Below are 17,483 nucleotides of genomic sequence, written 5' to 3'. Positions count from 1 at the left end.
AGAAAGTATTTGTGTGTAATGAGAATGTGTGGGAATGGATGTTTTAGGTTCCTTGAATTCTCTGATTAAGGAGCCACTGGAAACTAAGGTCACTCGTCTGATGAGACGTGGAGAGTCTGCCGTGTTCAAGTTCCTGTGTGTGTTCGCCTGTGTGAGTGCACGTGGTGAAAAGGTCCAGGGGCTGGGAGGCCGCTCCTCCAGTGTGACAAGCCCTGGACAGCCACCATGGCACAGTCAGAAAGCAGGGACCTCTGAGGCTGCACGTGGGCTAAGTTCAGGACTCACCTGCAGGTTTCTTTAAAAATGAGAATCCAGATGTGCAGTTGGTTTTCCGACACCTGCCCTCTGAATTGTTGGTACCAAGAGCAGAACTTCTAGAGACAGATTCCGGTTCACTAGTTCTGCAATTACCTTGTGAAGTTGCCATCTCAGTTCCCGCACCTATAAAATGAAATCTCACCTCCGTACAGGGTTGCGGAGAGGATTCGAAGTAAAGGTGGACAGCATTTTGCATGGTGTCCTGCTCAGAGCAGCCTTTTAGTTACTGCTAGTTAGAACCCTAGTTTCTTTTTTTTTTTTTAATTTTTTTTTTTAACGTTTATTTATTTTTGAGACAGAGAGAGACAGAGCACGAATGGGGGAGGGGCAGAGAGAGAGAGGGAGACACAGAATCGGAAGCAGGCTCCAGGCTCTGAGCCATCAGCCCAGAGCCCGACGCGGGGCTCGAACTCCCGGATCCTGAGATCGTGACCTGAGCTGAAGTCGGACGCTCAACAGACTGAGCCACCCAGGCGCCCCAAGAACACTAGTTTCTTAAAGGGTAGATAAACTCAGAAGAAAATCTGAGTTCAGGCCCAATTAATTTAAGTTGCACCAACGATTGTTATTACAAGTGCCTTAGGGGTGCCTGGCTGGCTTAGTTGGTAGAGTGTGCGACTCTTGATCTCATCGTCATCAGTTCAACCCCACATTGGGCGTGGAGCCTACTTTAAAAAAAATTATACTTTAATTACAAATGCCTTAAATTTGGGACGATAGTTTCTAGCCTTTTCTCCCAAATATTAAATAAGCGACTTTCAACTTAACCTCTGTACCTGCTTGCTCATCTGTAAAGTGGGGATAATAACAGTATTTTGTAAAGATTAAGGTAATCTATAGGTAAATCTCTAGAACAGAACAAGGCACATTGTAAGGGCTGTGCGTTAACTGTTATTATTGCTACCATATAAATACTCTTAACTGCAGACAAGCCATAGTTCTCCTAAACAAGAGCTAGGAGAGCCTCTGGACAGGGCTGGTGACATGGGCTTGGGACACAGGCTTGTCCTTGCCTCCCAAGATGGCCCTGGGTAAGTCCTAGGTTCTCAGGGGGACCCTGGTTTCCCCCTCTGCAGATGGGTAATTTCCCTGTTCTGTAGAAATACACTCCCAAGACACCAGTAGTTGATAAATATTTGCTACTACCCAGCAATTTTCAGAAGGGAGAAACTCAAATTCAGAATGAGTTGGGGACTTACTCAGGGGCCCAGCAGCACTGGCAGTGGGATAGCAGGTGGGGAGAACCTACTCTGCCTAGCTATTTCAGAGTCTCGTCCTTAAGTCCTACCTGCCCCTCTGTGCTCCCTCCACCATCCCCAGTGGATCTTCTTCAAGAGTTGCCAACCAGGAGCAAACAGCAGAGGCTAGGTGGGAGTGCACTGAGGGGTGTCCTTGACTCTGGCATCTGAGGGTGAGCTGTGCTGAGGCCACAGGCTGGCTTGGGCTGATGACCTGACCCACAGCCCATCGAGGCAGGGATGAGAGAGGAAATGTGGGCTCTCTTTCCAATAATTAAGCTTCAGTTTTGGTGTGGACACCCCAAGGCCGGGTACCACACTCACATAATGGGGGCATTATGGAGGAGGGACGGGGACTGGCTGCAGGTAGGGAGGAAGGTGCGTAAAGGAGTAGGCCCTTTTCCACATGCGAAGCAGCTGAAGATGAGCCTGGCTTGGGTCTGAGTGAGGTCCAGGGTGCACTGGCAGCCTGAGCTTAGAGTGAGAGCCCCTTCTCTTCCCTGCCCTTCTGGTTCTCAGCTCACTCATCTGAGTTCAGAAAACTCCAGTGGTCACCAGCATCGCCAGTATCTTCTCAGATGTAGGATGTACAGCCAAGAACTCCTAGCCCAGTCTTAGTTTCTGTGAGTACCGGAGCTTTGCTACCTGGATGATAAGCTACTTTAGGCAGAGGACCCTCAAGGAGGTAAGAAGAGACAAGGGAACTTGTTCTGCTACAACACTCCATCCAGATGCCACCTTATCACCCTGGGCTGCAGCAATGCGTTCATACAAGATGTCTCCTCTCATCGTGTTTCCCATGGGCACCTGCCAAGGCTGTATTCATCTGGCACATGGCAGGGTTTCACCAAGTTAAACAAAACTGACACATGAGCCAGATCTGGTCTACGGGTGTTTGTTTGTTTGTTTGTTTTCCCCTGCAGAATATGTGAAGGATTTTTGATTTGTTGAAATCAGGAGATTCGTACACCAATCTGGATTCCCCATCGTCTCTGGAAAATTATGAAGATGGGGCCTCTAGGGCCCATATTCCTTCCACTTGGTGGCAATCTCTGGGCACTCAGGAGAGGCTGCTCCCTTTAGACAGATGCTCTCCACTCTGCGGCACCTCCCCTCCCCAGCAGCTCCCACTTCACTCAGCGATTTTACCTACCTGGTCCCTGCAGCCGCCGCTGGTGGTAACTCAGGCAGCAATGAAAGCAAAGGTCTCCATCAGCTCCAAAGACAGTTTTCAACATATGCTTGTGGAAAAGGCAGCACCCGGGTCTTGCCAGGCAAACAGAACGCACTGTGCAGTAAGGCACCTCCAGAGAGATGCCGGCCCCATTAGGAGGTACTCTAGATAACCCGCTGTTCCTGGGTGGTCAATGGCAATGACGTTTGGTCGATTTGGCTGCAGTCAATCCTCTCTGTTCACCCTCTAGTGCAAGCAGCCAACAGTGTGTCGTTTGTTCAGGAAGAGGGAGAGGTGGCGCTGGTTTTACTGAGCCGCTGTCAGTCATCAAGGAAAACATCTTGTCTTCTCCATTCATCCATTTAAATCATTATCACGAAACTGACCTAAACCTCCAGCAACCGGGAAGGGGGTGATGGCAACAGCGAGGAGGGCATCATTCTAGGCTGAGGCACAGAGTGGCCACAAACACAGAGGTTCAAAACCAATGGCCTAAAGCTGGGGCTGTGGGAGGAGGCACGGCTGGAAAGATGGAGGTCGCCACGTGAGCCGTGACAGAACCCAAGGAGCGAGGACTTAAGGGAACAATTAGTGGCTTGAGGCCTCTGCTTCAAGAAGGATAATCCACTGCAATACTGAACAACACTCACGTGGAGGGAACCCTGATGGACAGGCACCATCATGCATCCTGATTTTTAACGTTTATTTATTTTTCAGATAGAGAGAGACAGAGCATGAATGGGGGAGGGTCAGAGAGAGGGAGACACAGAATCCGAAACAGGCTCCAGGCTCTGAGCTGTCAGCACAGAGCCCGACGCGGGGCTCGAACTCCCGGACCGCGAGATCATGACCTGAGCCGAAGTCGGCTCAGTCAACCGACTGAGCCACCCAGGCGCCCCTGCCTCCTGATTTTTAATGTGGAATGCAATTAACCCTTAAAGAACTCCAGAGTAGAGTCTTCAAACTATCTTTAGGGTTTTTCAAACTAGATCCCAAACCCCCTCCCTGCCCTGCACCCCCAGGGCAGCAGTTTATAAAACGAACTCAGTGAAGCTGCTCTGGAGGCGGGCGCCGGCCAGGAGGCCCTGGCCCTGTCCTAGCACTCTCCTTGCAGGCCTCCACAACGCCACAGAGCACCAGTCAAGGACCACCGAGCTTGAGTTACAAGCACCTTTTACAAAGCAGAACAGGCCACCCCAAAAGAGTTCTAAGAGGCCAAGTGCTCCTATAGAGATGAACATTCCACTTCCTGTTGCCACATTTTAAACTATTTATTGAATGAGGCAGTAATAGACAGAATGGGAAACAACACAGAATCCATGCTCTGCTACTTGGGTTTTGCTTTTCTTCTTCTCGGCAATTTCTCAAACTATTAGGAGGTTATTTCACCACAATGGAACACGGACTTTAAAGCCCCTGAACAGCTTCACAATGACGATAAAAAATAATAATTAAAAAAATAACAAGTTGTAGAACTAGGACTGTTTATATGTAAATTTCCCTTCCCTCCCCCTATTACGTACAGAAAAAAACATACAAAGAACATTAGATAATTTTATATAAAACAAGCAAATACAAGAATCTGAAACTTTTCTCAAAGGCTGAGCAAGACGTGAAGAATCTTTTAATGTCGCATTAAAAAAAAACACATTTAAATACACGATCACACATGGGGGGCCCGGGAGGAGGGAGGAAGAGTTGTCCCTGTACTCAAGGAGCAGAGATTTGGCCTGTCGAGAAGTCAGGTGAATTTAGCCACTGGAGACGCAGGGCTTGCAGCTGAGAAATCACAGAATTTACCAGTTACAGAGAACACCCAGACCAGTCGGCACCTGTGAGGAGGAAGCTGTGGGGCCTGACCCACCAGGAGGAGCCTGGGAAAACTGCAGGGTCCCTTCTGAATCAGGGCCTGAGCCGGGGTGCAGGAAACATCCTAGGTCCCTTTCTCTTCTGAGGTCCCGCAGTAGGAAGAGCCAGGTGGCCCTGTGAGTTCCAGTCTCCTCTGTGAAGCTACAGAAACGTACTGGAAGGGAAAAAATTGCTCCCATTGGTGTGCCCTGGTCTTTGAAGATTTTCCTCTCCCTCCTTCCTTTCCCCTTCCAACCCCTCCCCTCCCCCTCCCACTCTCTCCCCTCCAAGCACACACCCCCAGGCACACCTGACGCGCACGCGCTCCAAAAAACCCTTAATACTTCTGTTACCTTCAGTTCATATACATGACCAATTCAGGAGACTGACCTTAAAACCAGAGCAATATTTTAATAGTCATGAGATCAAGACGACTTCCTGGGAAGGGGAGGAGATGGGAGGCTGAGGAAAACCCTCTCGTCCCGGCCTGGAGCTTTAAGGACATTCACCTGCCTGTGGCAAGGTCAGCACCTGGGCCAGCCCGAGGAGCATCTCAGCTGCCAGACCACGAGGCCCTTGGACCTTGCAAACACAATTTCTGGACCCACCCCATTCCGGAACCTCCTTCTTCAGGTGAGTCCAGCAGGGAGAGTTCTGGGTGGCCACTGGGAGGCAGCTTTGGTGAAGGGCATGGTCACCTCCGCCTGAGTTTGTCAGTAGCTCAACGCATGACCCTGGTATGAACAAAAACCGGGTGACTGTGTCTGGCCACGTACCCTACACCCACTAAACTGGGTGAATTATATTTTTCCACAGCTCACCTTGATTTCATATAGATAATTCCATGCGGGTTTCATATATATATATATATATATATCTACATACATACATATATATATACTTTATATATATGTAAATGTGTATATCCATATGTACACATATACATATATTCACATTCACACATACACACACATAAGTATACACACATGTTTCTGCAGAAAGAGGTCCTGCCACAATTTGGCTTTTTCGGGACAGTGAAACTGACAACACAGTATCTTATTCCACCAATCCCAGAAAATCAAGAGTGGTGCTTTAAAAAATGCAATTCCAAAACCCACTGCCTTTCTTCCTTTTTAAAAAAAAGGTTAACAAAACTTTTCTTCCCAAGTCGAGGGACTTAATTCCATTTGATTGCACCTCTGCAAACGTGTAAAAAATTTTGAAGTAGACTAGAAAGCGACGCCATGGTATGGCCGCATGTCACTGTTCCAGCGTCACCACCTCCACAGCCTGGCCGTCCATGGTAACTGTGCTGTCCGATATCCTGGTGGTCACAGGGGCCATGGCCACCTGCACCGGCCCATTGCCCTGGGCGAGGCTGGTTACCACAGTCTGGTACATGCTCACAGGGATCTGGACCAGTCCTGGGGAGACAAAGGGGAGACTGTTGGTGGGGATCGGGCTCAGCTTCCCAGATGCCGGCTGGACAGGGCAGCCAACCCCAGCCCTTCGGGGCACCGCTGTCCAGCCTCTTATTAGTCGCACACCGACTGCACAGGCATAAATACATCCCTCTTCTTACCCATTTTAATTCTTTAAAATAGACTATCAGGAAAGGGAAGTTTGAAAAAAAATTGTGGAAACGTGCCCCAGGGCAGGGTCCCCCCGGTCTGCCAGGAGATGACGCTGCCTGCCTCCACCGTTAGGAAGCCAGGCCGGTCAGGTGTGAACCCTCCTCCCCAGCCCATCCCTGCTGACTGCCTCCTTCCTCTAGGAGAGGCTGCCATTAATTTCCTTTGATGTTCTGTTACTGACTTCTTAATCGTCTGTCTGCCTATGCTCGAGTTTCTCTCAGCTTAAAAACATGTCTCCCTCAATCCTATCCTGTTTTCTGGCCACCGCCCCCTCCCTTCAGTGTTCACTTATTTGAAAAAAAATGCTTAGGGCACGGTTTTCTTGATTTTAGAGCCACAGACCACTACAATTTTAAAATACAATTTTGGGGCAATTTGAAAAGACCCAACTGTCTCTTAATATCACTATCATTTCACAGTAGAAAGGAAGGTTTAACTACAAAGAAAGGAAGAAGCACGTGATCTCAGAAAAACGGCAGTCCTTCATAAGAAAAGTTGACCTTTTTTTTTAATGTTTATTTATTATTGAGAGACAGAAAGACACAGAGTGTGAGCAGGGGAAGGGTAGAGAGAGGAGGAGACACAGAATCCGAAACAGGCTCCAGGCTCTGAGCTGTCAGCACAGAGCCCGATGCGGGGCTCAAACCCATGGACCACGAGATCACGACCCGAGCCAAAGTCAGACGCTTAACCGACTGAGCCACCCAGGTGCCCCGAAAAGTTGATCGTTTTATAGGACATATCTTTTTTAAAAAAAGGATCTCCACTTAAATGAGGCAGAATTAATGTACATATCAAGCTCCTCTTCCTCTTAAAACTAAATACTTAAGGGGAGGGGAAAGGATATAAATGAAGGATGTCAACATGTTTTCTGAAGATGAAAAGCACACGTAAAGTGGTTCTGACTTATCAGAGACGCGGAAGCAAGTCCCGTGTTCACGGAGGGCGCGGGACATGTAGCTCTCACTACTGTACCGAGAGACGAGGCTGAAAACGGGAATTGGCTAAAAGTGTGTATTCAGCTTGACTGGATCGGTAGCTCCCGCCAATTCCAACACCCAGACACCCAGACCTTTGTTGACAGGACATCTGAAGTTCTACCACTGTGTTGAGAAAGGGACCTGGAGAGGCCCGGGAAAAGACCACAGTGCTGTCATGATATCTCTCGGTGGGGCAGTGCGGGGGGAAGACACCGAAAACACTCACCCCCATCCCCGGGCCTATAGACCACCTAGCTCTGCCCTGCTCTCCCCGAGGCTCTAGCTCATCGGGAACAAGGCTGCAGACAACACCCAATGCTGGGGGCAGAGGAAAACAAAAGCCCCCAAACTCTAGTATCTTCAGAGAGAGAAGAGATTTGTAGCATAAAGATGGGATGCTTTTCTTTTTTTAAAAAAAAATTTTTTTTTTTCAACGTTTATTTATTTTTGGGACAGAGAGAGACACAGCATGAACGGGGGAGGGGCAGAGAGAGAGGGAGACACAGAATCGGAAACAGGCTCCAGGCTCTGAGCCATCAGCCCAGAGCCTGACGCAGGGCTCGAACTCCCGGACCGCGAGATCGTGACCTGGCTGAAGTTGGACGCTTAACCGACTGCGCCACCCAGGCGCCCCAATCTGCGATATATTTTAAGTTACAGGGATATTCCTCTCTTCCACAAATACATATGAGCCACTCCTTTTAAAAAATTTTTTTTATCCATTTATTTATTTTTGAGAGAGAGACAGAGACAGAGACAGAGACAGAGACAGAGTGCAAGTGGGCGAGGGGCAGAGAGCGAGGGAGACACAGAATCGGAAGCAGGCTCCAGGCTCTGAGCTGTCAGCCCAGAGCCCGACGCGGGGCTCGAACTCACGGACCGCGAGATAGTGACCTGGCTGAAGTCGGACGCTTAACCGACTGCGCCACCCAGGCGCCCCGGGATGCTTTTCTTAAAAAGGTGTATGAAAAAAAATTTAGGATGAAAAATCTAACAGATGAAATACATTCTAAAGAAAGCAGAAGATGAAGAAATCAAGGACGTTTTTCACAAAGTAGAAAAGGTTAAAAGATGGGAAGGAGGAGAGAAAAATAGGAGGCCAAAGGAGTCCAACCTCTGATGAAACAGGATGCCAGAGGGTAAAAAAACCAGAAGGTGGGAAATTATCAGATACATTGTAAATAAATTTCTAGAACTGAAAACCATGCATTTCAGATAGAAAGGGCCCACGAGATGCCCAGCAGAAAAGATGACAAAAGATCGAGACTCTAAGGAACATCTTTGCAAAATTTCAGAACATGAGGGATAAAGCAAGGACCCTGAAGAATTCCAGAACGGAAAAAAAAAGTCCTACACAAGGAGCCAGGGGTCAGAATATTATGGGACTTGTCAAAAGCAAACCTGGAAGCTAGATGAAGCAAACACCTTCAAGTGTCTGGGAGAAAATGCCTTCCGGGAGAACTGGGTTCCCCGCCCATGAAATGACACCCCTTTCGACAGGGTGTGTGGGCAGGAGAAAGACATCTTCAGACGTGTGGGGGGGTCTGGAAGCTGGTCACCCCTCCATGGTTTCTCGGGAGGTTCTGAAGGAGGTGCTGCACAGCAGTGAGAGAGAAAAACAGAGAATCCACTGCGAAGAGCTCTGGGGAAGGATGAGGGACCCAGGACCAGAGCTGTGCGGCATGCCTGGGAGGACAGACAGGCAGGACTGGCACCACCACATGGGGCCGAGGACTCAGAGGGGTCTCCCAGAAGGGGGTAGAACTGATGATTACTGCCTAAAAATCAGAAGGAATAAAGCAAGTAGTAACCGTAATAATATACTCGTCTTAGCAGTGAACAATTTCGATGTAGTTACGGTAATATAAACATACAAACTGGGTTATCAGGAAATTGCAATCATGTCTCAACTCAAGGACTAATGAGATGACTATTATTTAGAGCAGTAAAGACACCAGAAAGAGCATGAAAGGTCGCCTCCAGGGGATAGTCTGTCTGTCTTTCTTTCTTTCTTTCTTTCTTTCTTTCTTTCTTTCTTTCTTTCTTTCTTTCTTTCTCTATTTTTTTTAAGGCTTTTTAGTCCTTTTATTAACATTTAAAACCGTATCACTTTTTTGAAAATAAAAATTTTTTAAAGGGATGTTTTATCAGAATATTTTCTAATGCCAAAAAAAAAAAAAAAAACCAACCCCAAAATAAAATGTTATTTTAACAATGTTCTGTGTTCTAGAGGAAAATCTTGCCAGTTTAGACATCCGTATTTGATGATACAACATGAAATGGGCTTGATGTTTTGCCTGGGGACGGTCATTTTAGGAAATCTGGGCTCAGGCTGCTGTGCGTTAACAGGAATGGAGCTCACACAGAAGAGGCCAGCCTACACTTGCACGCTAGGCTGAAAGGAGGGCAGGCTGAGGGCCAGGCACTGACCCCAGAACGCTGTGGGGCTCAATTTCCCTCATCTAGACTTCACATACAGCTCCTAAATGTGTCTAACCAGCCATCTGCAACAATGTGGATGGACCCAGAATGTATTGTGCTAAGAGAAAAAAGTCAATCAGGGAAAGACAGATACCGTATGATTTCACCCACATGTGGAATTTAAGAAACACACCAGATGAATAAATGGGAAGAGGGGGGAAAGAGAAGAGGGGTTAACAAACCGCAAGAGACTTTTACTGACAGAGAACAAACTATGGGTTGATGGAGGGAGGTGGGCAGGGGGATGGGCTAGATGGGTGATGGGTACTAAGGAGGGCACTTGTGATGGGCACCGGGTGTTACATTTAATGATGAATCACTAAACTCTACTGCTGAAACCAATATTGTCCTGTAGACTAGCTAAATAAACATTAAAAAAACACAAAAAACTGTCTCTACCCAGTCCTCTTTCAGTTCCCCCTCCCTGCCACCTGAGACAGCTTCCCATCCCACATCAATCCTCTATCTCAAACTCTTCAAACTCCACGTTCAAAAGGTTCCCAAAGCCTATTAAAAAAATGCTCCCGTTGGACATGGCATTCAAGGCATCTCATCCTCTGCCCTGGCCTAGCTCTGCGGGCTCACGTTCTCAAACACAGGTACTCCGTGCTCGGGCGCTACCCCGGCTCCTCTCATCTCATGACCCAGCGGCACGCTCCTTCCTCTAAGTCTTTGCTCAAGTTGTTCACCACTGGGAACTCCCTCACTCCCCACGCCTTCCCCTTTAGAAAGCAGCTCAGTGGTCCCTCCTCTCGGAAGCTGGCCCCATCCCAGCCCCAGTCGATACTTGAGAGTGGCCTCCTCTGGACTCTCAGCAAGCACCAGGACAGTAGTGCATATTCTGGCGTGGCCCGGTCAGTGCGCGTGGATAGACCTTGCTATTTGACAGAGGGCTACTTCAAGGCCAGGGCTGGCTCTGGTTCATGTTCTGTTTCCCACAGCGTGAGGTACCAGATGCCTCCTTCTGGCAATAGGCCAAGGGAGTCTATTACTGGCCTCAGCAATGTGCAGCTGGGCCCTCTGCCCTGGCTTCTAGACTCCAGGCCTGGCCTGAGTATGTGTGAAGACCATACGGCCCCTGCCATCGCTCCAGTGTATTCACGATCGTCATCGTCTTCGTCCTCTCTTCCGGTCACAACGGGCAAAACTAATGAAGTGACCCCAAATGCGCACTGGCCAAGCCAGGACACCTGTGTCATCCTGCAAAGAAGCCACATGCTGGCAAACAGCAACTGAAACTAGAAGCAAAGATCAGTCTTATTTCTCTACTCTTGCTTCTGAGCTTGAGTCAGTTCCAAAAGCTGCAAACTTGGGGAACAAGTCACATACTTTATAAACGCAGGGGTCACTTTGAGCAAGGAGACCTCCTCACCGCGAACAATCATGCTGGGATCAGAAGGCGGGCGGTGGGGATTTCAAGAATTGTCACAGTTGAATCTCTGATTTATGATGTGTTTTTGTTTCCTAGGACGTGGATCCATGTCCAACACTGTCGTTAAAAGTTTTGGTATCGTGGGAGATTGGCTCCAGAATAAAACGGAAAAAGGTGCGAGCGCAAAAATATGTATTCGCTGCCACTGTTCTAGCTAGAACAATCTTTTGAACGTAAATGGATCTTGTTGCCTTCTTTCACAATTCTTCACTGGCCCAAGGGACATGGGGTCCAAATCTCTTTGCAGGATTTAAACCCTTCACGTCAGCTCCTGTTGTTCCGTTCAGGCCGAGTGACCACGTATCCAGCCCTCCTCTCCCCCCCGTACACTCCCAGCAGGTGAACCACTTGACTGGGCCTCCACAACCTGCACACAAGCATGCCTTGTGCCTGCAATGATGGCCCTGGACTTGTTCCTTGAATGGGCTCCTATCCTTCCTTCCATAGCAGCCGGTCTCTCCTCCCTGGCCTTAGCCTCTCTCCTGAGGTCCTGAGCACTCTGTACAGGCCTCCGTGGAGGCAGCGCTCATATTCACAGGCACTGTGTGCATGTCTTCAAGAAGACGGTCAACTCTGTAAGGGACTCAGAGTCCTCAGCAATCAGCAGGGGCTCAACGAATGTTTTCTGCACTCACAGAGAAACTTGCCTTCGAAGCTCACGCAGGTGTCCCTCCCGGAGACAGGGTGGCTGGAGTGGCCCCGTCCTAGGGTGATTAGGCGGTTTTGGAGCCAGGAGCTCCCAGTCAACAGAACAGTAATGTAAACACGACTGCATTCAGGACTCATCCAAAGAGGGGCTCATTTATAAAGATTTCGTCTTCTGTATCTCACCTCGCAATCGGGAGGAATAAATCTGGCCTCTGCAACTGGGTGATGGAATGCCCCCCTCCACAAGGCTGTCTCGAGAGTGAATGACTGGGAACAGCAACCACATACCCGAAAAGCTTTTCAGAGCTTTTCAGAATTTCACATGCAGGGTCATTCCATAACCCCAAATGCCTCGAAATCCCAATTCCATTATTTTCTACATGCGGTTCCACCTGAAATCAGTGCATTACCATCCTACTGTGGGGATTTTAGAATTTCAGAATCTCTCTCTCTCACACACACAGCCATTTTGGCATGGGATTAGATTAAACCGTCTCAGCAGCTCTGACCCTTTCTGTCCACGGAAGGGGAAGGGGGAGGGGACTGGCGGCTTGCAGGCCAGCATGAGCTAAGTCGGCCTCCTGCCCTTGGAGGAGAGATGATTAAATGCTGAGGCACAGTAATCAGGCTGGGATTGTCCCTGCATCTGCTCAGCCTGGCCCTGATTAGCCCTAATCTAGAAGGTGTATGTTAATCTCAGTTTATATTCTGGGTCATTTCGTTTGATTAAGCAACAGGAAGCCCTTCACATTCTGCTTTCAGAGTTTGAAGTTCTCCGTCTTGTTTGTCTGAGAGACCCTGTACAATCCTAGCAGTAAGCCTCTGGGCATCTGTTTGGCACTTTTCAAAGCCCTCTTACATCCAGTGTGGATCATCTGATCTCTGCTAAGACCCTAGAGACGCGGGCAGGGCAGGTGTGCCTCCCTCTTGCAAGAGGACAGGCAAGTTCCTTTGGCAGAAACACAAACTTATCCTAAGGGCACATACTGAAGATTTAGGGCCCCAGTCTCGAGTACCCCAATATTTCAAAGCCATAAGAAACCTTAGCATTCATGTGGATTAGTAAACCCCTTTCTTTTTCTTTAAACTCAAAAGGAAGCAGATACAAAGTTTATTTAAAAAAAAAAAGAGAGAAAGAAAGAAAGAAAAGAAGAGAAAAGGAAACACAGAGCAGAGTGATTTTCTCCCAAGATGACGGAGTTTGGCAAAGCCAGGCGTCCAGCCTGTCGATCTGGGAGTCATTCTGTGGGCTCAGCCACCCTTACCATCGAATAGCAGGCCAGCAGGGCCCAGGGAGGCAGGGGACTTCCCTTTTTGGGCTCACTGCTGCCTCTCCCCTCAGGCTTCCAGGCTAGGTTTACAGAACTGGCCAAACTGGGAAGAGGCCAAAGGGGCCTCAGGAGCCACAGTCCCGGCATAAGGATTTCCTTGTCAAACAGCAGTCAGACTAAAATCTCTGGAGGAGTTGCTGGCTCCAGGACCACATTTCCCTGCAAAAGACAATGAGACCTAACCCTGCTCACCTCCCTCCTGCCTGGGTGTCAGACACGCCCCACCCAGTCTTGCCCAACTGCACCCCTCCGGGTGCCTAGGCCAAAACTGCAGCCGCCTTTGACTTCACACACCATCAGCAAATCCTGTCAACTCGCCCTACAAACGTAAACCCGGAATTCCGCCACTTCTCTCTGCTGCCTCCCTGGACAAAGTCCTATCCTCTCTTGCCAGGACGACGTTTTATCTTCCTTCGTCATCGCCCTGCTCCAGCCGTTGTTCCACTGTAGCCAGAGGGACCTGCTAAAACTTTCACATGACACGATGGGTATCAGGACAGGCTGTGAAGGTTCAGATCCCTGGGCGAGGCCGCCTCTGACACAACTCACACACTTCCCACCCAACACCCTTCAGAGTCAGGTGACCTTCTGGGGGGAAGGACATGCAGGGAGACTGACCGACAAGGCGGCCATGCTGCCACTCAGAGTGCTCCAAGGAGACCCCCGCACGGGGTCCATTCTTCAAGGGGCTTGCTCCTCTCATCAGGGCCATCATCTCTCAGAAGGTGATCATCTGGCTCTTAAGTTTCCCCTTTTCAGGAGAATCTCTATTTTAACAGAGACTTAATTTCGAAAAATAGGTAACACACGGAGGGCATAGTAAAAGAGGTGCAAAAAGGGCTTGAAGGGTTGAAAAGAGTCAATCTCCCTCCCAGAGGTAACTACTTGTGGCCAGTTTCTGGGCTCGTCTGTAGTCTACCCAAGACTGTGCATTTGGAGATGTGTATACGTGTGTCTGGGTATTTTCCCCATTCGAACACTGCATACGTTCATACTCTTCTGCACCTTGCTTTTTTGGAGATCTTTACTTACAACACAAGGAGAACGGCTGCAGAGTATTCCATTTGTATGAAGGTGCTTAATTTTTGTTTCACGTCAGACGGGTAGCGTGCCAACGTCGCAACAAGGTTTGAGGGAGGCACATGTCACACGACAGTGCGAACACCCGATCATCATGCTCACGTACTACAAAAGGATCTGGAGGCGCTTGATTTTGATTCACCAGTGCTCTAATGACGCACGTCTTGGCTTTCCAATCTTTTGCTATTGTGCTTAATGTATTGCAATTTCTCACATATGCAAGGATAAATATCAAAGACTACGACTGCTTAAGAGGGTATTTATACTTCAAAATTTCATAGGTGCAGGGGCGCACGGGTGGCTGTCAGTTAAGCGTGCGACTTCGGCTCAGGTCATGATCTCGCGGCTCCTGAGTTCGGGCCCCGTGTCAAGCTCTGTGCTGGCAGCCCAGAGCCTAGAGCCTGCTTCGGATTCTGTCTCCCTCTCTCTCTGCCCCTTTCCCGCTTGCACTCTGTCTCTCTCTCAAATATAAATAAACATTACCAAAAAAAATTTCTTTTAATTTCATAGGTGTAGTAATGGGGGACTCTCAACTGTTCCGCTCAGCCCAATTCCTTTCAAGACTCAAAATAATCTACCTCTAGTAGTGGGATTTAAGATTAAGGCATGATGGGTGACAGGGGAATACACTTTTGGACAGACATTTGTCTTTGAGCCTCTCAAATCATATTACATGGGTAGCAGCTAATGCTATCTAGTCATAAGTCTGGTCTGGTCTTGTCATCTGTGTGATCATTTGCTCACGTTTAGGGGCTTGGCCCTATTTTCTGCAAAACAAGAGGCCTTGAGGTTTGTAGTGGTCTGTCTCTGATGGGGGAATGAGGGGAGGCTTTGTGGTAGACCATGGGCGCCAACGAGAGTAACTTTAAAGGTTAGGGTCATAGCCTTGCACACTCTGAATTTATCATTCATGAGCTGACCTACTCTATTCCTGACCTCTCCCGAAGTAATGAGTTCCATCACTTACCTACTGTATAATGGAACACACACACATGTGCACGTGTGTATGTGTATGTATGCAATTTATTTACTTAGGGGAATTCATTTACTTTTCTCAACACTAACTCTTTTGGTATTCTGTGACTTGAGGAATACATCTACATTATCACAGCTAAATCTTCTTGAAATATCGTTTGGCAACGGCCATCCCAACTCCCCCCACTCCCCCAAAACACGCATGCACGCGCACGCACGCACAAAGGACTTTGATGGCTGTCTATTATGGGAAAAATAACAGCCAAAGAGCTACTAGTTTGAAGGATTACATCAGCCTTTCCCACAAATTACTCTACATTCTCTCTTCATTACAACCATACCTGTCCCCTTAGTGTACCCTAATATCACATGTATTTGCTCAGACAGGTCCCTCTACCTAGAATGGTCCCCTGCCAGTGTAAGTCCAATTCTTCCACCGATTTCCAAACATTTCATGGAGATACCACAGAGAGAATGGCCCGTCAGGTTCTTTCCTTCCTGTGATTTTATTCCCTCCACCATTTGGCACCGGCTCTGTGCCAACCTGTTTCCAAGTAGTTGTTGTTGTTCTCTGTATAATCTGCTGTCTTTAAAATACTGGGCAGCTTCAACACAGTAGATGCTTACTAATTAAATATGACTCCAGATCTCGTTCCTCGTGATTTTCAGGAACTTGGTTACATTCCTATCAGCCTTGGCCTCCGCAGACTGAAGGCCTTGAAGCCTTTCACTCTGTTCCCAAGTGCAGCAGGATTTTCACAACAAGACCCTTAAGGCAGCGTAGCCAAATGCTGTATCGGTAGTTCCCGTGCATTCTGTGTGAGGGTCAAATAAGCTATTTTATTTCCTTTAAAGGCGTGCCAATCAGAAGGACTACACGTGACTCCTGGGTCTGCCATCGAATGGCTTGTGAACCTTGCTTGCTTCAAACGTAAAATGGCAGTTACTAATCTCACAGGGCTGTCGAGGACTAGATGTGCTGACTTCGGTGAAGTCTGGCACGGTGCCTGGCACACAGTAGGTGTACAATGAATGCCAGCTACTTTTTGACGATGACTTCGAATGAGGGGTCTGATGAAGTCTGGTGGCGTCACAGACGTTAGACTAAAGCTCTCAGCAAACAGAAAGGAAAGCAGAGACAGCACAGATCTCCTTTCGGCAGTGATGTGCTCCTGCCAGGAAGCACATCATTTGCCAAAGGCCTTCAAAGATGTAAAGATTAGAGATAAGAGCCATGAAATCAGGGCAGATGGACTGGCGGGCAGCTTCCTTTCCGAAATGCGGCGATGGTCAGAACTGGCACTGGAACGGCACCCTGGCATCTATGACATGGCTGGCGACTCAGCGCATCGGTGAAGAAATAATCCAGGCTAAACCACTGATCAATAGCAAGAATGTTAAATACACGGCGAGGGACAGTACGATATGACGTCATCGCTCTGATAAATGTGTAAAGCCCTCCGGATAATAACAGCATGGGCTCAAGCCTAGCAGAGCACAGGGTTACAGGCCTGGCCACGGTCACCCGGAACCAGACTGCCCTTCCCCCACCCCGCCCCAGCCCGACAAGATAGAGCAGGACAGACGGCCTGGGGAAGAATGGGCCTTTCATTTGCCCTCACAATCTGGGAAACCTCTGGGAATTGTTGTTTGCTGTAACTGAATCTTTCAGCCCAAAGGCCTTCCAAGTTGGTCATGGAAATATCTTTAGTTGGGAGACAAATATTGATGGTTGTCAGGGAGAAATTGAGAACTAAACAAATAAATTTATCAAACCAACACATGTGGTGGAAGAGAAAGGATTCTTAAAACCCAAAGGAAAAATGTACAATGTAATGTTTTCTGTAGTTTATGGATGTGAAAGCTAGCTACAGGTACCAGGAAAATGCTGGCTTGAATGGGGATCCAGAAGACGGTGACTGGAAAAGCTAGGAATAGTTAAGAAATAAAATCACAAATTATATTACCTAAGTAATACTCTGCAGTTTGTATTTTTTTTATTTTTTATAATTTTTTTTTAATGTTTTTATTTATTTTTGAGACAGAGAGAGACAGAGCATGAGTAGGGAAGGGACAGAGAGAGAGGGAGACACAGAATCCAAAGCAGGCTCCGGGCTCTGAGTGGTCAGCCCAGAGCCCGACGCGGGGCTCGAACTCACAGACCGTGAGATCGTGACCTGAGCTGAAGTCGGACGCTTAACTGACTGAGCCATCCAGGCGCCCCTCTGCAGTTTTTAAAGAGCCATCGAGGGTTATCTCCAGGTGTCTCTAGGGGTGACAGGCAGGAGGGAAGTCCTTTAAAGTCTTATTCGCAGGCTTGAGAAAGAATTTACACCAGGGACCG

The 17,483-nt window shown here is 48.2% G+C and overlaps 1 protein-coding gene and 1 non-coding gene across 5 annotated transcripts in view; both read right to left on the bottom strand.

The window, feature by feature from the left end:
* Positions 1-3,986: 3,986 nt before the first annotated feature.
* The window catches only part of NRF1 (nuclear respiratory factor 1), a 145,864-nt gene continuing 132,367 nt past the window's right edge, over positions 3,987-17,483 (bottom strand). For 3 of the 4 annotated variants that reach the window (XM_023250560.2, XM_023250561.2, XM_023250563.2), the window contains one exon: positions 3,987-6,002. In XM_023250560.2, coding sequence (XP_023106328.1) covers positions 5,839-6,002 — 164 coding nt within the window. In that variant the 3' untranslated portion in view covers positions 3,987-5,838. The remainder of the gene's footprint in view (positions 6,003-17,483) is intronic. The other variant, XM_045052742.1, reaches the window with a different exon arrangement.
* Positions 14,178-14,281, bottom strand: LOC111559656. The gene has a single exon (XR_002740781.1). It is a non-coding gene; the product is annotated as a small nucleolar RNA U13 (small nucleolar RNA).

The sequence above is a fragment of the Felis catus genome, chromosome A2 (genome assembly GCF_018350175.1).
Source record: "Felis catus isolate Fca126 chromosome A2, F.catus_Fca126_mat1.0, whole genome shotgun sequence".
Taxonomy (NCBI): domain Eukaryota; kingdom Metazoa; phylum Chordata; class Mammalia; order Carnivora; family Felidae; genus Felis; species Felis catus.
The sequence above is the reverse complement of the archived record's forward strand: the minus strand, read 5'-3'. Positions and strand labels throughout refer to the sequence as shown.